Source organism: Enhydra lutris, unplaced genomic scaffold (genome assembly GCF_002288905.1).
Source record: "Enhydra lutris kenyoni isolate GAN:26980312 unplaced genomic scaffold, ASM228890v2 scaffoldscaffold17, whole genome shotgun sequence".
NCBI classification, from domain to species: domain Eukaryota; kingdom Metazoa; phylum Chordata; class Mammalia; order Carnivora; family Mustelidae; genus Enhydra; species Enhydra lutris.
In genome coordinates, this window is record NW_019154101.1 from 9,050,012 (window position 1) to 9,071,283 (window position 21,272).

At 48.5% G+C, this 21,272-nt stretch overlaps 1 protein-coding gene across 1 annotated transcript in view; it reads left to right on the forward strand.

The window, feature by feature from the left end:
* Positions 1 to 21,272, forward strand: part of LOC111147698 (kinesin family member 6) — a 458,201-nt gene that overhangs the window by 428,055 nt on the left and 8,874 nt on the right. The window contains exons 17-19 of the mRNA XM_022503930.1: positions 7,589 to 7,673; positions 9,244 to 9,379; positions 11,790 to 11,887. Of these exons, the coding sequence (XP_022359638.1) occupies positions 7,589 to 7,673; positions 9,244 to 9,379; positions 11,790 to 11,887 (319 nt within the window). The remainder of the gene's footprint in view (positions 1 to 7,588; positions 7,674 to 9,243; positions 9,380 to 11,789; positions 11,888 to 21,272) is intronic.

Below are 21,272 nucleotides of genomic sequence, written 5' to 3' on the forward strand. Positions count from 1 at the left end.
TTTCTGTTTCTAGAGTTGCTGTTCTTCTCTTTGATCTCCTGTTGGATTTGTAGGTGTTTGCAATCTTTAGATAAGCTATCTAGCTGATCTCCCGCTACCTGAAGTAGTCTCAGCCTGCTACTTCTCCGCCATCTTGACTCCTCCCCCCGATTCCTGAGGATTTTAACCAATCTTTCTGAGCGTCTTCAAACCCCCTCAAGACCTTTGAGGGAGGGAGAAGGACCTCCATACACACTGCCCCCCCGTGAAGAAGGTAAGGCAGACTTAATGCAAACTGCCAACTTTCTTTAGAGAAATTCTTTCCAAAAATTTCTTTTGGCCCTTGTCTCGATGTGGGGTATTTTGGTTGTCTTGCAAGCTCTTACCATCGTACTTTGAAAATGTGCCAGCTTGAGTGTGTGGTCCATCTTAGAACTCACTTCTGACTCTAATGTGTAATAAATTTTTTTGAAACAAACAGATGATTTACAAATTGGCTAGTAGCAGATAAGTTTCCTCAAAGTGGCAGGAGATGGTTTTATTAAGGATCCTCAACTCAATTCCTAAAAGTCCTAAAACGTCTCTTTTAAGTCAATCAACCAAGTTGAACTAAATCCCGCAAACCATCATCATTAGGGGTTTTTAGAGGAGGAAGGCCCATGCTTACTGGTATAGGCATGAGAAAATCTGCCCTCCCACAAGATCGTAAGTGTCCTGAGAATGCTCCAGACTGGCTTTTCCAGTGTGACAAAGATGTAACTGAGTTTTAGGGATGCCAAATTCTTGCTAACTTCTGTTGGAAAAGCCACTCAGACTGAGGACACCACTGGTCAGGGAGGCTGCAGTGACAGACAGTAGACTCACCAAGGGACTTGGGTTTTGAGAGAAATCCTATGTTCCGAAGTGTGAGCTTGCTTCTGAGGAGTGGGGAGCTTCAGTGGGCCAGTAAGCAGACAGGAGCAGCATCCGGACCCTCCAAAGGAGAGACACCATGCCAGGCTCTGAGTGGTCACAGCCAGAGAACACTGACTGCAAACCACAGATAGATCTGGGGCTCCAACAGAAAGGACTGTGGAGAGAGAGAAGAGTTCCTCTTTGAACAGAGGTGAACATGGAAAGGACCCAGTGCCAAGCTGAAGCAAGTAATGACAATAGAAATGTCTTTCCTGTGTCTGCAGTGTGCTCCTGGGATGTACCTGCAAGTCCATACCAACTCTTCTGCACACTGACTCTCTGAGCAGTTCACCTCCCCCCACAGGGAACACAGAGGGAGAGAAGAAACCAATGCAGGAGAGGGGCCGCCGTCCCAGGGCCAGCAGATCTTGGGCAGAGAAGCCCAGAGTAGAACAGGGGAGGTTACTCGAGCAGCAGAAGACAGCAGACAGCCTTCTACAGGGGGTGTGTATGTCTGCGTTTTGTTCTAAAAAGGCTTCCTCACCAGTTCCAGTTGTCCAAAAGCATGACTGCTCCCTGGGGGAGCTGAGTGACTGTGGGCTTGTGTCTGTGGGGGTGAGTGTGCCCAAGAGATTATCGGTCCTCAGGGTATTCATCACACCCTTAAGCCTGAGCATGCCACAGGCAGCTAAGGTGTTACAAAATCAACACCAAGATGGATGGTGGCTCTGAGCACCTGTCAGCGTGTGATCACCCGAGCTGACAATAAATTTGAGCCATTAACAGGAAATTGTCCAATTGGAAAGCCAGAATCTTTGCCTCTGAGCTGCTGACCATTGTAGTAATTGAGCTAGTGACACCATCAATCTCTGTACGAATAGACACATTGACCTCTCAAACAGGTGAGGCTGAGTGATCTATGGCTCTATGAGATGGTTTAGCCCCAAAAGGCCCAGAGTGGGTGTTCAGCAAATGAATCATTATTGGACAGCTGAGGAGAACACCTCCCTGGCCCTGAGGTCTTATTGGCCATGGTAGAGCCACAGAACTCATGGCTTCCTTCCACGCAGGGCACTGGACCAGCAACTGCCATGTTGGACCCTGTAGCTTTTGCTCTACAGAAGCCTCCAGAAGCCCTCGGGGGCCCTTTTGGCTCTGGTGCCCAGTTGGAAATTTCATTATTGCCTTCCTTAGGACCCCTAGTACCTAGTCTAGGAGACAAGCAGACTGGCTTTGAGTATTCCAGCAACTAAACTTAGGAAAGGCACCGACTCCAGCAAGGACAACTCACACCCAGCAGGTGAGCAGCAAATACCAAGTGAGATCAGGCTGCAGGCCATGGTTTTGGTTAGTAAAGGCTAGTCTTCACAGGCCAGCACTCGAGGAGAGGCTGAGGCTTCCTCTCAGCCCCAGCCCCCAGATATGAAGGACATTCATGGAAAAAGGGCATTGCCTTCAAATACCAAGGACAAGTCAATACTGATGTCAATGATCTGCCCCATGGCTTCCTTCATTATCAGAATCACTTCCAGAGGAAAAAGTACCAGCTTTGAAGTGAGACAGAGCTGTGTCCTGACTCCAGTTCTACTGACTAGCAGTGTGATCCTGGGTGGATTATTTCCCCTATCAGAGCTCAGTTTCCCCATCTGTAGTGGGGGGTCGTGAAGATTATATAAGATAAGATGCAGGAAGTATCTGACCCACGGAGGAGCCTGGTCGGGGATCTCACGGCTCACATTTTGTCTACCCTTTACAAGAGTCAAGTGCAAGCAGCTCCAGCCCTACAAAGAGTGTGTCGTCTTCCTTGCTGGAAACGCTTGGGCCCCTCTTCCCCACTGGGGCTCCCAAAAGTCTGGAAAGCAGATGGGGGCAAAGGGACACACGAGCCCCATATACTGGGCCATCTAAACCACTGCAGATTCTTTATTCCTTGTAACGCTTGCATGGAACACTTGCATTGAACCTGGTCTCAAAGCCTGGAGCAGTGTTCTTAACCAGAGCTGAGCATCTGCGTCTCTGAGGAACCTACTGGAAAATTCTAGCTCAGTAGGTGTAGTGCAGGGCCCCGCTGTCTCTGTACTTTTACCAGCCTCTCATGTGCACATCCAATAGAGAGCCACTAAACCAAAAAAATGAAATTCTGTACATTTCAGACACTGAAGAACTATAGGAGAGTTTGGGGGGTGGGGCATGAGGAAGGTATGGGGAAGCAGGAAGATCTTTTCAGTGTCTAATGATCTTTTCAGTGTCCCAAGATCCCACCAGGTAGGAGGGGGCCCACCGGAGGCCGGCCTGCCCAGCAGAGGCCTCACTTGTCCTGGTGCTGCTGGTTCCCGAACACCTGACACATCAGACACAGGGCCAGCCTGGGACGGGGGGTGCCCTGTTTGAAGTTTCATACACTGTTCAACCACTCAGGGCTCCCTCCTTGTGTGACATTCAGGTCTGCGCCTGCTGGAATGAAACCCTTCTTTCTTTCTTTTGTATTGCTTTGGAGCCGGCTGCCTGAGCAGAGTCACTGTGTCACCTCATAGGCCACTCAGGGCTACGACCCCCTGTGTTCCTGTCCCAGCCAGAATCCTGTGGTTGAAAGGATGGCCCCTGGTGCCTCCTGTCAGGTGACTGGAGGCTCTGTCCCTGGCCCCGGTCCCAGTGGGCACGGAGACCTACAAAGCCCGAATGCCCTTCAGTTACTCCCTCTTCCTCTGTTCTTGCTCAGCCGCTTTTTGTTCCCTTCCCTTTCAGTTCCCAGCCTCTCTTTCTCTTCAGACAAGACTGATAAGCCCAACCTCAGGAAGCATCAGAAGCAGCCAGGGGCTGTCTCCTGCTGGGGTTACAATGCATTTCACTAAGTAGACATCACCTTTGGCAATAACCCATTGGTTGCCATGACAACGTGGACAGCTTGCATCTTGGGGATATATTGTGCCCTCATTCTGGCTGCCCGAGGTCCCTTGCCCCAGCTTTCTTTCCCACATCCTTTCAATAGGCTTATAGCATCCTGGCACCAACTCACAAGGACCATTCTTTAGTTTGGGGCAGCTTTGTCTTGATCAGCAAAAAACTGCTTGGCTTAGCTATCAAAGGAATAGATCGAGCCATTTCTGTCCTCAGAATGCTCTAGCCTCTGTCTCTCTCAAAGCTAAGATCCTTATCAGGGCCTACAGGTCCTATGTGATCTGACCTCAGCTCCCACCCCTCTGCCCTACCAACTTTCCCAGACACCCGGCCTTTTCACAGTTCCTCAGAAGCACCAAGCAGATGTACCTCAGGCCCTTTGCACCCACTGCTATACTCTCTGTCCTGATTTCTGCATGCTTGTTCCCTCCCTTCATTTGGGTCTTTGCCCCCTCCTCAGAGATGCCTCCCCCACCACTCTACCTAACATCGCAGCCCTCCACCCTTTATCCAGCTTTCTCTCCTCGTGGTGCCCTTCAGCCGCTGGCATTATGTCAACTCAGTTTTTTGCTGGTTCAATGTCCACATTCCCCAGCAGACTGCCCCTGGTGGGGGCAGCCCATTGCTTACGTGAGTGAATGAATGACCAGCCTTGGACTCGAAGCTGGCTTTTCTATTTGGTAGCTTTAGGGCAGGTGCAAGCAAACCACCTGGTCCCCCAAGCCTTGGTCTTCCTGTCTGGAAAACAGAGGTGGTAATATCTGCTATCTAGAATTACAGGAATAAATGAGGCAGTACAGAGGATAGAACCGAGAACAGGCCCCACACACGGGAGCTGACATCATCTCTTATTCCTGGGTCACCTGCATTCGGAACAATGCTCTACCTGCCCTATCCTGGACACCCACACATCTCCAAGAAACCTGCCACTGTGATCTGCCAGGGGAGCCTGCCAGGTGCCCGGCGAAAAGACAGTGAGCGATGGGGCAGGGTGAGAGCCCTTTCCTGCAGATGGGCTCCGCACTCCTCCTGGGGCAACCACAGCCTTTAGGTGGGAGACCAGGTCATCTCAGGCTCCCTGCATGAGGCCCTTAGAGACAGCCTCCACCAGGCTGGGTGAGACGTCCCTGTGCCAATCCAGCGGCCCTGCCATGCCCCCCTGCCTCCAGCGACCTCTCATACAGAGTGCATCTGTGGGCTGCCCGGCCAGCCACTATGGAACAGGGTCTTCGCTGAATTTCTCAGGGGTTTCCTGGGCACGGAGCCAAAAAGTGTTAAAAAGAAGAAGGAGATCCACGGCTTTTCTTTTTCAACAGGCCGGAAGATAGCTTTGCTCATTTCTGAAACTGTTAGGAGACAGCGAAACATTCTGTCCATTTCAAGTCCTACCATTATCAGTTTGATGTTAAGATACTATCTTTGGTTTATCGCAGCTAACATTTTTCTGAGAGAGCAGGGGCTGGTGCACGCATATAGCACTGAGTGTCCCCTGCACATGGGGCCTGAACAGAGAGCAGGGGAGATATGATGCACAGCAGGACCAGTCCCCGCCCTCCAGGGGCTTCCAGTGCATATGCCTGGGGGAGCATGGGCAATGTGGACAGGCAGCCAATTCATCAGGGCCAAAAATCACACTAGCCCAGGTGACATGTCATTCTGAGTTGGCAAGTCGAGTGGTATCTGCATCTCCCATGTTTAGATGGAATAAGAAAGACACTTATCCAGTCAGTTTTCCAAGAGACAGTTGTCACTTGGCACATGGAAGAGAGAGTATCAGTGCCCAGAAGATAAAGGACAGACTCCTGATCTGCTTTGCGTGTTTATCAATGAGTTAGATAATGGCACAAAAGGCAACTCACATGGACAGAATAAAGGCATGGCAGAATAAGGACTTCTCAGAAGGCTTAACCCCCACTAGATCTAAAGTATGGCATTTAGAGTCAAAAGGACAATCGCACTGAAATAGGATGTGTTTTGACAACCACTCATAAAAATATGGAAGTGTTGAAACTAACCACAAGCTTAAAAGAGGCCAGTGGCACACTGACAGGCCTTGACAGTGACAAAACTGCAGGAAAACAAACATGGCATGGGGTGGGTGGGGTGCCTGGTCTACACACTGAGCTCTTTGGAAACAGAAAAATTTGAGTCCAGATCCCAGCTCTGCGCATTAGCTGTGTGACTTTGGGCTACTCACAGCCCTCTCTGAAACTCAGAATCTAACTGAAGTGAGATGGTAAGCCCCCTCCCTTCTGGGTTATTTTGAGAATCAGTAACGTGAGTTGGCCCCTAGCCCAGAACCCAGTAGATCTTGGCAGACAGCAGGCATTCAATAATGGTCATTGTTCATTATTTACCTGCTAGAGAAATAGAGAACGCACATTTTTAAAAGGTTGGAGGTCCATTTTCCACCCTGTCCCTTTCAGACCTCTCTGGAATATTATGTCCAGATTTAGTCCTTAATGCTTAAGGTCAGTCAGAAAGCAACCGTGTCAGTGAGCCCTTGATGAGGGAGTTGGGCAGAATTAGCCTGAGAATAAAGCTCCAAAAACATGGTTGGTAAATTATTTTTTTGTCATCATTGTGAAAATCTCTAAAGAACCATCAGAGGAAGGAAGACAAGCTATGCTGCTCTTAAGACCCAAAGTCAAAGTGGAAAGAAGTGATTGGGGTGGGTCTCAGCTCAAAGGAAAAGGAAACAGAGCTACCCATCATGAAATGGGCTATGGTGCCAAAGAGTGAGCTCCCCACCCCTAGAAGTATCTGGGCAGAAAATAGATGACCATCTGTCAGAAATGTTAACAGAAGAAATTTCTGGATCCAAGGCCCTTGCAACCAAACACAGCTGGCTTTGGATCCAGTTTCCTGAAGTTAGCCGGGTGGCCTTGGGGCAAGTTAACCTCTTTGAGCCTCAGTGTCCTTCTCTGCCAGATGAGAACGATAATGCTTCAAATGAGTACTAGAAGGATGAAGTCCGATCATGTCCAGAAAGCGCCTGGCCCAAAGTAGATTCTCCCCTACTTGGAGTAAAAAAGCAGAGCTGTGTGACTTCCAAGACGCCCTCTCTGAGGCTAGGAAAAGCAGAGCAGCCACGGAGACTGCTAGGAGGATTAATAGAGCCCGCCCAGCGGGCTAGGGAGGGGCCAGGCCCCCGACAAGCAACCAACCAGAGTGGGCAGCTTTGTAACCGGCAGCAGGGGTCAGCATGCCTGGGAACACGGCCCTCACCAGGACCTTGCTGTGGTCTCACGGGCAGAGGGTCTGAGCCTGTTCTCAGCTCTGGCTGCATATTAGCCTTGCTTAGTTTCATCGGGCTTGGCAACCTCCGCTTCGGAGGGAAGTCACAAACTGGAGACAGGATTGGAGGCCAGAGACCCTCAGCACCTCGACTGGTACAGAGACAGATGTGACAGATGTGAGATGGGTTAGTGATGTCTTCCCATTTGTGAGGGGCTCTGGAGCAGAGGATGGGAAAATGCTATTTTGCATCTTCCCTGAGGATTCAAGAGGAAATAAGTGAACTCAACAGTAAAAGGATTAATAGCAATGTAAGGACGGGTTCTCTTCCAGTGACAGATGTTGAACTGTGGGAGGGACGGTGGAAATCATCATGGAAGCCTCTCCTGGGAGGCTTTCAACCAATTAGAGATTGCCATCCAGAGGAGGGGACTGAACTCTCAACCAAAGGCCCCAGAAGGTCCTCACAGAGTCCCCTTTCATCTTGGGGTTCACTTTACCCTGTCCTCCGCCCTGAATCTCACACTTCTTTTGCCATTCTTCCTTGTTGGAGTAACCCATTGCCATCTCCCTTCCACAGGCCTCTCAGAAAACACAGCCTTGCCTTCGATGCCAGACTCGCTGGAAGAGAAGCTTCGATCCCAACTGGAGGAAGAAAAGAGAAGGTACCCTTTTTTTCACCTCACACACCCTGACTCCAGCCTGCTAGGACCCTCGGGGATGACCTGGAGCTGCCCAGGCCAAGCGGTGTGGCCACTCCCCAGCCCGGGTCAGGAGCTGCTCTGGGAAGCAGGTCCAGTGGTTGCGTCCTCAAGTAGGTGGAAGGCATGCTGCCTTTGAGTAGACAGATATGGAATGCAGGGACCATAAGCAGCATGAGGCTGGAATCTCCCGAGCAGAAGGCCCAGCAGGCCCTAGAGCCCATAGGGAGGTTTGCTTGTTGGCATCCCACCCACCGCTAGCCCAAGGTCCTGGGCTGCCTCTCAGGAGCAACTAGACTTATCTACTGCTGCCATCTAGTGGAGCCCAGAAGTATGACCACGGAGGGCTGCCTCCCGCCTGCAGATCTGCGCCCACTTCCCTCCTGAGTCTCCTCACCTGCAGGGCATCCCCAGAACCTCACACCCTCTTGCAGCCAGTCAGGTTCCCAAGATGACGTCAGTAACAAGGCGGCAAGAAACCTCCAGCATCGGCACACACGTGGCCGTAACTGATCCTCAGGATGGCCCCAGAATCTCACTGAACACCGCAGTCCAGCTTTGGCCTTCATTCCTTGATTGATGCATTTGACCAATGTTTGCTATGCCCTGCAGGCCACGGAGAGGCTCTGGGGAGAGCCTACAAGTCACCTTCCGGACCCTTGGGTTGCTGATGGTGTCAATGCTACATGAGCCACTGCTGGGCTAGGGAGGTGTGCCCCCTGAGCAAACCCAGGCATTCTGGCCTCCCCACATCCTCCTTCCAGAAAGCCTTGGGTTGGCCTCTCAGATGTGCCACTGTTGCTCTCCTTCCTCACTCTGTTTGTTTTTCCCCATTTCTTTCTGACCCACTTTTCTTGTATCTTTACCCCACCCTGTGTCATCTCCTTGGTCCACATCCCCAGCGTCCTCAGGAGCAACACTGTGTCCGCAGTTTGGCTACCAGTTCCCGTTGGACAACTTCTGCTTCGCGGCCACATGCCCCAAACCTATACGCACAGTAATAAATGTAGATTGACTTCTATCCTCAGTACAAAGTGAACCAATGGAATAGAGAGGTGGCTGAGACTGTGGTTTCTAGACCCGGATGGCCAGGGCTCACATCCTGGCCCCTCTGTTTATTAGCCTCCCTGCCACAGAGCAAGTTATGTATGGGGGACAAGTTATGGGACCTCCATGCCTCAGGCCCCAGATCTGTAAAGTGGAGCATCTTCTTCACAGGACAGTGCAGAGGACTGAATCCGTTGTTATGCCAAGTGCCTAGAACAATGCCTACCCCCTAGTAAGTGCTCAGTAACGGTAGCCATCCTTCTGGAAGAAGGGGGTATTCATCTCATACACAGAGCCCATGGGGCCTGCTTCTCTGTGAGGGGCTCAAGCCCAGGCCCAGGCCTCCATGGACTGCCCTGGGGTCCCAGCCCCTGGCTCCAGCATGACACTGACAGACTTCTAAGACACAAACCCCACGGTAACACTCCGTTCCCGGCCTTTCCTCGCTGCCAGTGACTTTCAAGACTCTCCCCTGATTCCACTGTAGGTATAAAATAATGTTCATGCACCTGAAGGCCCTGAAGGTGGAGATCGAACACTTGCAGCTGCTCATGGACAAGGCCAAGGTGAAGCTGAAGAAAGAGTTTGAAGCCTGGTGGACAGAGGAAGCCACCAACCTGCAGGTATTAGTGGCGGTCCCCTTCCCTGCCCCAGAGCCCACCTTCCTCCTGGGGCCCAGGGAATGTTAGGGAGGCTGGGGAGAGGCTGTTGGAGGCAGAAGAGTGGGGGCTTCGACCCACAGGCCACGTGCTCTCGGCCTTGGTTCGTGACTCAAGTGCTTATCTTTGTAATGAGGATGGCACGGACAGGGGCTCCCTGTCTCCGTGCTCTGGGGCCTGACAGAAAGGTGGGGGACGGAAGGGGTGCCCAGACCGGCGGATTTGCCACTGTTGCTTTGTGTAATACCTCATTGACAATATCAACTGTTTTTTATTACAGTCATATGTGTGTTTGTATCCATAATGTACATATATGTAAATATATATTTCTCTAATTTGTATATAAGCTATAGAAATTTTGGAAAATAGAGAAAAACACAAAGAAGTAAAAATCACCATAATCCCACCACTTAAGGATAACCAATATTATCTTGTTGGATTAGGTTATTTTATCTTTTTTCCAATGCATATATTTCCATTTATTTTTATAAATATAGAATCATACTGGTCTTCAAGTATCATAAATGGCTTTTGCTTGTGGATCTCACTGCATTGCATGACCACTCTTCTGTGATACTTTTCTGTATCATTCTATTGACCGTCACTGTTCCATCCTATGAATTTATTTTAATCTGCTTAATCTTCTATTGTTTAATGTTTAGTTTGTTTCTAGTTTTACACTGGAAACGTATTTGTAGATAAATGTGCTCACATTTGCTAGACAGATTCCTGGAAGTTCTCTACAATACTATGAAAGTAAAATGGCTAAATAAATAAGAAGCTAATACAAACCCCCAATTCCAATTGTCCTGTAACTCATCAGCTGTGGTATAATGGAAGTGACGAGATTCATATTACCCGATCAGCAGTGTGGCTGGTGGAACGCTCAGAGATGAACAGCTGATCCCTTTATCCTAAGGAAAAGGAAGCTGAGAGCCCAAGAAGTTATTTAGCCAATGACATACAGCCAAGCAGTAACCAGTATGTTACCAAGTAGCCATGGTTACTAGACACTAGAGAGAATATTAGGATAAAATTTAATACACGAGATGACAAAGAAAGCCAATAAGATGGAAATAAATTATCAAAATATTCTTAAAGCAAAGTCATGGTATAATAAGATGTAAACCAGTTTACAAATGTATTAATAAGATTGAGGGGGTGGGCTCAATATTTAACATAATTTCAAAGTAATGGGGAACAGAGTATTTTAAGATTTCTGCAACGGAGTAATAGGATATGAAAATATCTGTGCTTTCTAACCAGTGACAAGTCACTGATACTACATATACTGCTATGGTTTGTTGTCCACATTGTGTTGTTGAAAGAAATGCTAAATCTCAGGTGGAAGTTGGGAAAATTTAAAACGTCATTGGTTCTATCCATGTCCCCAGCACCCCCTGCATTCTGTCCATTCTCTGGTTAAGAACCCTTCAAGGAGAGGCCATCAACCTCTGCTGGTGCCCAGGGGGGTTGTCACTGGATAGTAGATGACGAGGGTCATTTTGGGTGAGAGAGTCAAGGCAAGGTGGTTGGATTCAGGCCGCGTGTTGCTCATAGAGACAGTGAAAACTAGCGTCGCCAAAATGTCCATTCTGCGTGTCCGCCACCCCACAGGAAGTCACTGAAACAAAACAGACCAGATGACTGCAATAGGGACGATGGGGCACCCTGTTGCTGAGGAGTGAATTCTATGCTGCCTCTAAGAGGTTTTATAGCCTGCAAATGTACCCTGAGTGGAGCGAGGCAGAAAGCCTTAAACCTCATCAGAACATAGGAGGTGATGAGAAACTGTCCCCTGACCATCTCCTGGGGAGCTAGGAAGGCAAGTGGGGAACGGCCTTAGAATAACCACTCGAATTCGGGAAGGATCACAGGGCACTCTGCCAAGACTCGGAGATGCTGCTGTTGAAGCCGTGCTCACAAGCCCTGTGTGGAGACATACAGGGTTGCTGGGGCGCCGTGTGGAGCTCTTCCTGTAGATGAAGAGCTCAATGGATTTCTCCTGCCTCCGGTAGCATCTCTTCGGGGGACAAGGGGAGGCAAAAGCAGAGAGGACTTCTGGAGAATTGTCAGATCGCATTTTAAACCCTTTTTCCTACCTACGAACAGGGAACACGTGCTCAATTTGGAAGGCTGAACACAGAAAGGAACAAAGAATACATCAACCATTATCCACAATCCCGCCAACCAGAGACAATATTTTGATGCCCATCATCATAGCCATGCAATGTCTAGCTTAATTTTTTTCTCCCACACATGTTGTACATAGCAACTTTGAGAGCAGGTTTTTTTCACCTTAAAAAATACATCAAGGACATTTTCCCGTGTCAGGGAAAAGGTCATACTGTGAAACTCTTCCTTGGTCCAACAGGTAAACTCGCCAGCAATGAATTCGCTCAATCACATGAGGCCCTTTCCCCAGACGCCTGAGTCCCAGGAGGGAAGGTCTCAGCTTGTCTCTAACAGAAGGTAAGGATAAAACTCTACCAACAGAGGGAGGGTGCAGGAAAGTTTCCCCACCTCTTCCCCATCTGTTTTTGCTGCTCTAAGTGTGTCTCTATAGGCCTCCTGAACCAGGGAGATGAATCGCGTGTACTGCGGCATTGGCTATAGATACTCAGGCCAATGGCTTTCGGACGTGTTTGAGCAAAGGTTGTTGAGCACACCTCCTTGGTCCTTCTCCCCCGGCTCTGACAGCCAGGAGACCTACTGCCATGGCAACAAGAGACTAGTGGTTTAACTGTACGAAGCCCGGGTCCAGCCCCCTGGGTAGGAAGAAGGGGTTGGCAGTAGAGGGAAGGGAGGGTGTGACATGGGAGAGAGAGGGGGATGTTGGTGGTAGGTCAGAGGTTAGCAGGCATGCCAGGATACAGAGGAGCTCTGGGAAATGACTCTGTCCTAGCACAGACTCAGGACAGAGGTGGCAGCCTCCCATGAGTACAGCCTCCACCCGAGGACAGCCCAGAGCCAGTTTCCTTGATTGCTGGCATGATCCAGAAGGGACTCCACTTCCTCCGACCCCACGCCCACTTCTGAAGGCAGGTTCCTTCTCATGCCATCCACATGATTACCTTTCCAACCACACAACTCGGGTGGTAAGGCCAAGGACGCAGGCCTCAGCCACCCTCCCTCCCCCAGACAGATCCACTACTATCAGGACAGAGGCCAGGGAGGCACAAGTGGGGCATTGGCCTCTGCCACCAAGGAGCAATCCTTTGACTGGATTGGAATAGGGACTGAGCTCTCAAGGTGGAAAATGTGAAATAGAGCTTTTGAAAGAGGTGGTGGGGCACCTAAGTGGCTCAGTCAGTTAAGTGTCTGCCTCCGGCTCAGGTCATGATCCCAGGATCCTGGGATCGAGCCCTGCTTGGGCTCCCTGCTGAGTAGGGAGGCTGCTTCTCCCTCTCTCTCACCCACCACTCCCCTCACCCCAATGGTGCTCTCACTCGCTCTCTTTATCTCTCTCTGTCTCTCTCATGTTCACTTTCTATCTCAAATAAATAAAATCAAGAAAGAAAGAAAGGAAGGAGGGAAGGAGGGAAGAAGTGGTGGGTGCAGGGGTCGGGTTGTGTCAGTACTTTTAACGTGATGTTATGAGAATGTCACATGACTTTTTTAAAAGATTTTATTTATTTATTTGAGAGAGAGAATGATCAGGGAGAGGGACAGAGGGAGAAGGAGAAGCCGACTCCCCACTGAGCAGGGAGCCCACCAGGGGACTCCACCCAGGACCCTGGGATCATGACTTGAGCCGAAGGCAGGTGCTTAACCACCTGAGCCACCCAGGCACTCAACCTCTATGCTCTTCTTCTCAAAATCCTATAACCCCAGTCCAGTCATGTGGAAAAAAACCAGGGGACATTCTACAAAATACCTAGTCAGTCCTCCTCAAAACTGTCAAGGCCATCAAAAACAAGAAAAATGTAAAAAACTGTCACAGACAAAAGGCACCTAAGGAGACAGGACAACAAAATGCAAACTGCGAGCCTGGATGGGGTCCTAGGTCAGAACAACATATTAGGGAAAAACTAAGAAACTTCAAGTAAAACATGGACTTTAATTAATAATCATGTATCAGCATTGTTTCATTAGTTGGAAAATTTGTACCATACCAATGTAAGATTGTATGATAAGGGAAACTGGGTATGAGGGACATGGAAACCCTTTGTACTATCTTGGCAACTTTTCTGTAAACCTAAAACTATGTTTTTGTTGTTGTTTGTAATATGGTTGACACACTACATTGTTAAATTAATGCAGGTATACAACGTAGTAATTCCACAAGTCTATACCTTATGCTATCATCTGAAACTATTCTTTAAAAAGAAAATCAAAAAGGCCAGCCAGTGAGTCCTCCATCACCTAATCGACATTTTCTCTGGGCTTCTGCTCACCCCTCCCCCCAAAGCTGGCCCTAGGTGCCAGCACTTCCACTTATGTCCCAGTTTTAGGAAACACCTCCTATCTGAGCCCCTAAATCCAAGGTCAACAGCAGGGAAAGTGTGTTCTGTTTGGTTATACTGGTGTTTTAGAAGGCAGTGTAGATCCAGAAATTTAAAAATTGCTAAGCTGGACTTTATTAAAAACCTAAAACATTGCTCTGCAAAGACACTGCTAAGAGAAGGAAAAGATGAGCCACAGACTGGGAGAAAATATTTTCAAAACATGTATCTGATAAAGGATTTGTATCCAGAATACACAAAAACTTAAAATTCGACAAATAACGAAAACAACCCAATCTAAAAATGGACAAAGTATCTGAATAGCCACCTCACCCAAGAAGATTTACAGATCTATGTGTATGGCAAAATGCTCAAAATCATATGGCATTAAGAAATTGCAAATTAATGTTTGCAAATGACATATCAGATAAAGGACTAGTATCCAAAATCTATAAAGAGCTTATCAAACTCAACACCCAAAGAAAAAAATAATCCAATCAAGAAATGGGCAGAGTGGTGCAACCACTCTGGAAAACAGCATGGAGGTTCCTCAAAAAGTTGAAAACAGAGCTACCCTATGACCCAGCAATTGCACTACTGGGTATTTACCCCAAAGATACAAACATAGTGATCCGAAGGGGCACGTGCACCCGAATGTTTAGAGCAGCAATGTCCACAATAGCCAAACTATGGAAAGAACCTAGATGTCCATCAACAGATGAATGGATAAAGAAGATGTGGCATATATACACAATGGAATACTATGCAGCCATCAAAAGAAATGAAATCTTGCCATTTACGACGACATGGATGGAACTAGAGGGTATTATGCTTAGCGAAATAAGTCAATCAGAGAAAGACAACTATCATATGATCTCCCTGATATGAGGAAGTGGAGATACAACATGGGGAGTTTTGGGGGGTAGAAAAAGAATAAATGAAACAAGATGGGATCGGGAGGGAGACAAACTATAAGAGACAATCTCACAAAACAAACTGAGGGTGACTGAGGGGAGGGGGTAGGGAGAGGGTGGCAGGGTTATGGACATTGGGGAGGGTATGTGCTATGGTGAGTGCTGTGAAGTGTGTAAACCCGGCGATTCACAGACCTGTACCCCTGGGGCTAATAATACCTTGTATGTTTACTAAAAAAAAAAAGAAAGAAAAGAAATTGCAAATTAAAGCAACAATGAGATCCCTCTGCAAACCTGTTGGAATGGCTAAAATCCCAAAACACTGACATCCACAAATGCTGGAGAGGATGTGGAGCTACAGAAACACTCTGTCTTTGCTGGTGGGAATGCAAAATGATGTGGTCCTTGGGAAAACAGTTTGGTGGTTTCTTATTAAATTAAACATATTCTCACCATACAATTCAGCAGACATGCTCCTTGGTATTTACCCAAATGAGCTGAAAACTTATATCCATACAAAAAAACCTATGCGTGGGTGTGTACAGCAACTTTATTCATAATTGCCCTAAACTAGAAGCAACCAAGATGCCCTTCAATTGATGAATGGATAAATGAACAGTGTTACATCCAGAAGATGGACTACTATGCAGTGTTAAAAAGAAATGAGCTATTGAGCCATGAAGAGACATGGAGGAAGTTTAAATTTATATTACTAAGTGAAAGAAGCCAATGTGAAAAGGCTACATACTGTGTGGTTCCAACATGATATTCTGGAAAGGGCACAACTATGGAGGCAATAGAAAGACTAGTGATTGCCAGTGTGAAAAGTGAGGGGTGGAAAGGAACAATGAGGAAACACGGGGAATTTTTAAGGCAGTGAAATTATTCCGTATGATACGTAATGGTGGACATATGATAACACGCATTTGTTAAAATCCATAGAACTGTACAACTGAAAGAGTGAACCCCCAGATAAACTGTGGACTTGCGTTAATAACAATGTATCTATATTGGTTCATCAGTTGTAGCGAATGTACAAAGCTAATGCAAGATATGAATAATAGGGGAAACCACAAGGCTCGAGAGGGGAGTTATATGGGAACTCTCTTACAGAGATCTAAATTCTCTTATAGAAAATTTAAAACTTCTCAAAAAAATTAGTCTATCAATTTAAATTCTTTAAAACGTCGGTGTAAGTAGGCTTGCTCTACGGCAATACAGGCAGCTTAGCACTAATGTCCTACACTGGTCCTGTCTGTGCATTCCATCAGGTACCTTCCAACCTCTGGGACACTTGAGTTTGTAACCTCTGTATAGCTGTCTCCTTCCCCTGAAACTCCTGGACTGCACAGAACGTGTCTGAAAAACACTGACCCAGCCTTTCCTTGGTCATTGCTCTGGCTCAGTCCCGAGCCTGTTGTGTGTCTCACACATTAATAAGGTCTCTTCCCAATGATGAGGCACAGAACCCCTGGCTATTTCCCCAGCCGCTTTTCCAGATCTCTTGCATGTTTCCTTACTGATAGAAATATCCTGTCCAGGGACGCCTGGGTGGCTCAGTTGGTTAAGCAGCTGCCTTCGGCTCGGGTCATGATCCCAGAGTCCTGGGATCAAGTCCCACATCAGGCTCCCTGACGAGCAAGGAGCCCGATGTGGGACAAAAAAAAAAAAAAAAAAAAAAGTTACTCGCCCTCCCACCCCTCCCCCTCTCTCTGAAAAATAAATAAATAAAAATCTTTAAAAAAAAAAAAAAAAAGAAATATCCTGTCCAACAAATAGGAAGCTCCACCTCTAAGTTTTCTTTTGTTTCAAAGACAATGCATTGTGAGCACATGTATGTGTGTGTGTGTGTAAAGGACCGGTACACACACTCCAGGACTATAAGGTGGAAATAGACTATGCCTGCCAAGTAAAGTTCAGAACCCTGAATTTCAGAGGTGTGTATCAGATTACCCATGAGAGCTTTTCTCAAAATCTTGCTCCCAGAGCACTACCCCAAGCCCCTTCACTGACTGCTGGCAGGAAGGTCTTTGGAGAGATGGCCCAGATAGGCCTTGGAGTGCTGTTCAACTCCGGTGGCAGCCAGTGCTCTGGCTGTCTTCTAATCCTCTGAGATAACCAAGTATTCTGAATGGTGTTTGCTAAGACACCTCAAATGCGGGTGGTTGGCACCCCTAAACTCCCTCCACGCAGCAGTTTGGATACCCAAAATTGTAGTCAGAAAGTTTGCAATAGTTGAGCGGAAAAGGTCCCTGCTAGAGCCTGAAAAGGCAGAGGTATAGGGGCTCCGCCTCTGACAAAGAAATCACCTGTCACATGCTTTATAATGCTGGCAGAAAAGAACTCACAGGACTCTAGCAGAAGTGAAACAGGAAGGACACGATGTCCCACGTCATCATGGCTTCTCAGACCTTCTCTGCCAACACCCAGCAGTGGAGGATGAGTTGTCAGTGTTCTTAAATTCCCCCGAGGAGACAGCATTAGCTCTCTTCTCGTTTCTTTTCACTTCTCTTTTCTTCTCCTGGGCCTTGTAGGCCAAGCACCGAGCAAATGTGCAACATATAATCATTGTCCCCATTTTACAGATGAGAACACTCGGGCTCTGAGAGGTCAACTGACTTGCTCAGGGTCTCCCAGCTAATCAGTGGTAAGGCAGGGTTGGAACCCAGGCCTGTCAGTCTCCAGCTACTCTGCTCACTCCTCACCTCAATGACTGTCCTTGAGAGGCACATGTATTTTCTGTTGCTTAGTAAGAGGTAGCATTTTCCAGCCCATATTCTGTGCTATTTCGTATAACCGCGCTTTCTTTGTATTCTGCCAAATGCCAGGTCCTCCTGCTTGGGCCTTCTGCTCTTTCCATGTGTCCACAGCCTAATTTTCTCAAGGGGCCAGGATTCTCAAAAAGTAAATCTACCCTTGCCTACAGAGCCAACCTCTGACTGGAAAACCAGCCCTTGTTGCTACTGGCCCCCACCATTTCTGCTGAGAAGCCCTGATTTCCACCCCCCTCATTTAACTAACTGAGACCCAGAAAGGAAAAGGGATGTTTCTCTCGCTGTCATTGATCATGTGAAGAGCTACAGCTTAGTCCTGAACTTCAGGCTCCAGGCTGAGCGGTGGTGCTGCCTTTCTTCCTACTTCCCTCCCCCCGCCCCCTCCCTGCCTCTTCTCCTCTCTTGGCTTCACTCCTGCACTCTATTCTTCCCCATTCCTTTCTCCCACTTTCTTGCTCTGCTCATCTTTATCCCCAACTTCCATTCCCCTTCTCCCTCTTTTTTTCCTTTCCCTTCTCCCTAGACTTTTTGCCCCTCTTCCATGTTCTCCATTAGCCAAGCCTGCCTCCCCATATTGCTTTTCCATTTGTCCCCTCTGCCACCAGCCTTTACCTGCCAGCTTCTGTGAAGGAGTGCCCACTATGGAAAAGGCTAAGAACCAGCCACTGCGCAGGGCCTTCTAGAATCTTCTTGGGGAACCAAGAATCATGCTCCCCTCCTAGCACCGACCTGTCTGAGAAGTAGTGTCTTGGCATTCCTGAACATTCCTTAGATATTTCAGGTGAAAGAGAGCCTTAGCCCCGAAGCTCTGCACAGTGGATTTCAGAGGTGTGCATCACATCTCCATGGGTTACCTGCAAGGAGTTCCCTCGGTTTAGACTTCCACAAAGGATGTCTGAAACAAATCGTCATTTTAGTTCTTTCAAGCAGCATGCTCTTGTGCAAGACAGTCCCACCCACCCCCTTGCGGATTTCCTCATCTCATCTTTGAGATGCATCAAGGTCCCTCTGCAGGGACACCACAAGCAGACAAATGTGCCAGGGAATGGAAGAGCTGCAGGGGCAAGAGAGCCAGAGTCTGCTGGCTGTCCTCCCCCCACCTCCAGAGCACCTGCTCCAGAGGGACTCGCTGCAGGCCTGGGGCTTGTCCTCTGCTCTTCAGGTTCTGGAAGAAACTTCCTCAGGGATGCCCAGGGCCTGCGGACCAATCACAGTAAATTCCCAGGACTCTGACTGGCAACCCAGGAGACCTATTATTAATACTACCTATTAATCCTTATTAAGAAAAAGGTAGTTAATTCTGATGGCTGGTGTGTTCTTTCTCCAGAAGGCGTGTCAACATGAGAAATGAATGTAGTATGCAAGGCTGGTTGTTCAAGAACGAGGAAAAAAATTAATCTGTGGTGGGATCCTGAGGGTCAGAGACTGAGCTGTGGCATCCAGGGGCACTCGAGTAGCTTCAAGACTGGAGGAGTCAACTCCCTTAGGACCCCCAAGCCTTCATGATGTGCCATCCTACTGCACAGTCGTGGCAATATGCTGGGCAAGTGGGCTTCGGCAGAGGGTGTTGAACACCCCCATCTTTCCACGGTGTGATCATGATACCTTGCTGCCCTGTCCATATCCATCTCTGCCCCTCTGCCATCCACTGCCAACCCTTAATAGTTTGTACCCATGGATCTCCCTGGATTCTTAGACAAGGAGCCTCTGGGGACCCACTGGGAATCCATTGAGCTAATGAGCCATTTGAGTGCCTACGATCTGATTTTGCAAGACTTGCTACAGTTTCCACACTGACTTTGGCCTGGCACAATCCAAGCTCCTACAGAATGGAAAGTTCTTTCTCCTTCCCTCCTGGAGGCCTGCACCAGAAACCATTCAGAAGGAGTCCTGATCATTGGCCACTGTTCTCCAAGGAAAAGCGTGCAGAGCCTGCCACCTTGTGGCTGCCTCTGGTTCTACAGCACACCAACCAGAAGCACAGATGCCTCTCTCCCCCAACCACCCAGTGGAGTCTCTGGGATGCAGGGAAATAGGCGTGAGGGTGGCTCGAATTCCCAGGCCCTGATATCTCTTTCCATGTGTTTGACCCACAGTCTCGAACCTGTGGAGGCAGGCCCAGGGAAAGAGGCCCAGTAGCTGGCTGAGATGGGAGAGAGCAGAAGGCTAGAGCGAGGGGAAGTGTTGTATTCATGGGTGAGGCAGCAGGTTGTCCGGCCTGTGGAGCACCTCAAACTGAAGGTTGAAGCTAGGCAAAGCCGGCCCCCCTGTCCAACCCCAATCCACCTCGCAGCCTGAGTGGCCCCGTCCGTAAAGGAAGCTTCTGACCAGGTGACCTTTTAGGTCTCTTCCAGCTCTGATATGGTGCCTAGACAGGACCATCCCAAAGCAAAGAAGAGAATCCCAGCCTGTCACTGGCGTCCTGGGACAGCATTGGCCTCTTCACCTCCCAAGGGGCAGTGTTGGGTTCTGCTGTTTGCGAGCAGGAATCCAAGGCAAGGTGCACCCATCAGGCAGCCTGAATGACTCAGATGCCTGCGCCGTTGGGTCTGATTCATCACTCAAGGGCAGGGCCTGGTCAGTTGGGGTGGCCAGGGGTGAGCTATGCATCTCCAGCCGAGTCCGGTTGGTAAAGTGTCATGGCTGAGAGCACAGATCCTGACCCTGAGAGCACCGAATCATTGATCGGATTCAGATTCTGCCCTTAGCCAGCTGGTAATGTTTAGAATTTCTTTAACCTCCCTAAGCCTCCATTCTCTCACTTGTGTAATGGGGGAAATGAGGCTTTTGGCAGGAGAAAATGGCATGATGTGTGCAGAGCACTTTCCAAAGACTTGGTGAGTAGACAGCGCCTATAAATGCCGTCTGTTCTGTGAGCGTGCGCTGTTCTTCCAAGTTCAGGGAAGAATGACCCCAAAGGCAATTGAGACATCATCCCGGCTCCCTCCATTTCAAAAGTGGGGGGCATTGCCTTGCTTTCAACAGAGCAGATAGTCTCTACCCAAAGTTGTTGGGCAAGGCCTCCCTGCAGAACCATGAAGTCACGACCCCAGCCCTGCAGAGCCCAGCAGGGCCTTTGCTCAGTGACTCTAGAAGACAGAACCATCATGCCGGTGAGTTCAGAGGGCAGAACACTGGACCAGAGAGGATAATTTTCAAGCCTTAAGAGCTCATGGAGTTTGCATTGTTAGGTTTCACATCTGCTTGGGACCTCATAGCTCTTCCTTCTGTCTTCTTCCTCCCTTGTGGAATGGGGGTGTCTAACTTATGCCTGTCTACCACTGTGTTTTGGAAGCACATCACATGTCTGTTTTCCCAAGCTTGCAGCTGGTGAGTTCCACCTCAGGTTGATTTGACTTCCATTCTCACTCATATCAGATTTAGATGGGACTTTGGACTTTAGAGTTGATGCTGGGACAAGTTAAGGCTTTGGGGGCTGGTGAGATGGAAGGAATGTATTTTGCACATGAGAAGGACATGAATTTGCCAGGAGTGGGGGGAGAGGGCAGGTTAGGATGTGATGGACTTAATGTGTCCTCTAAAAATTGATTTGTTGAAACCTAATCCCACATATGATGATATTTGGAGGTAGGTCTTTAAGTCACAAGGATGGGGCCCTCATGAAGGAGATTAGCACCTTCGTAAGAGGCAGAAAGCTAGCTCACTCTCTTTCCAGCTTGTGAGAACACAGAAGAGTTTGGCGATCTGCTGGAAGAGGACCGGT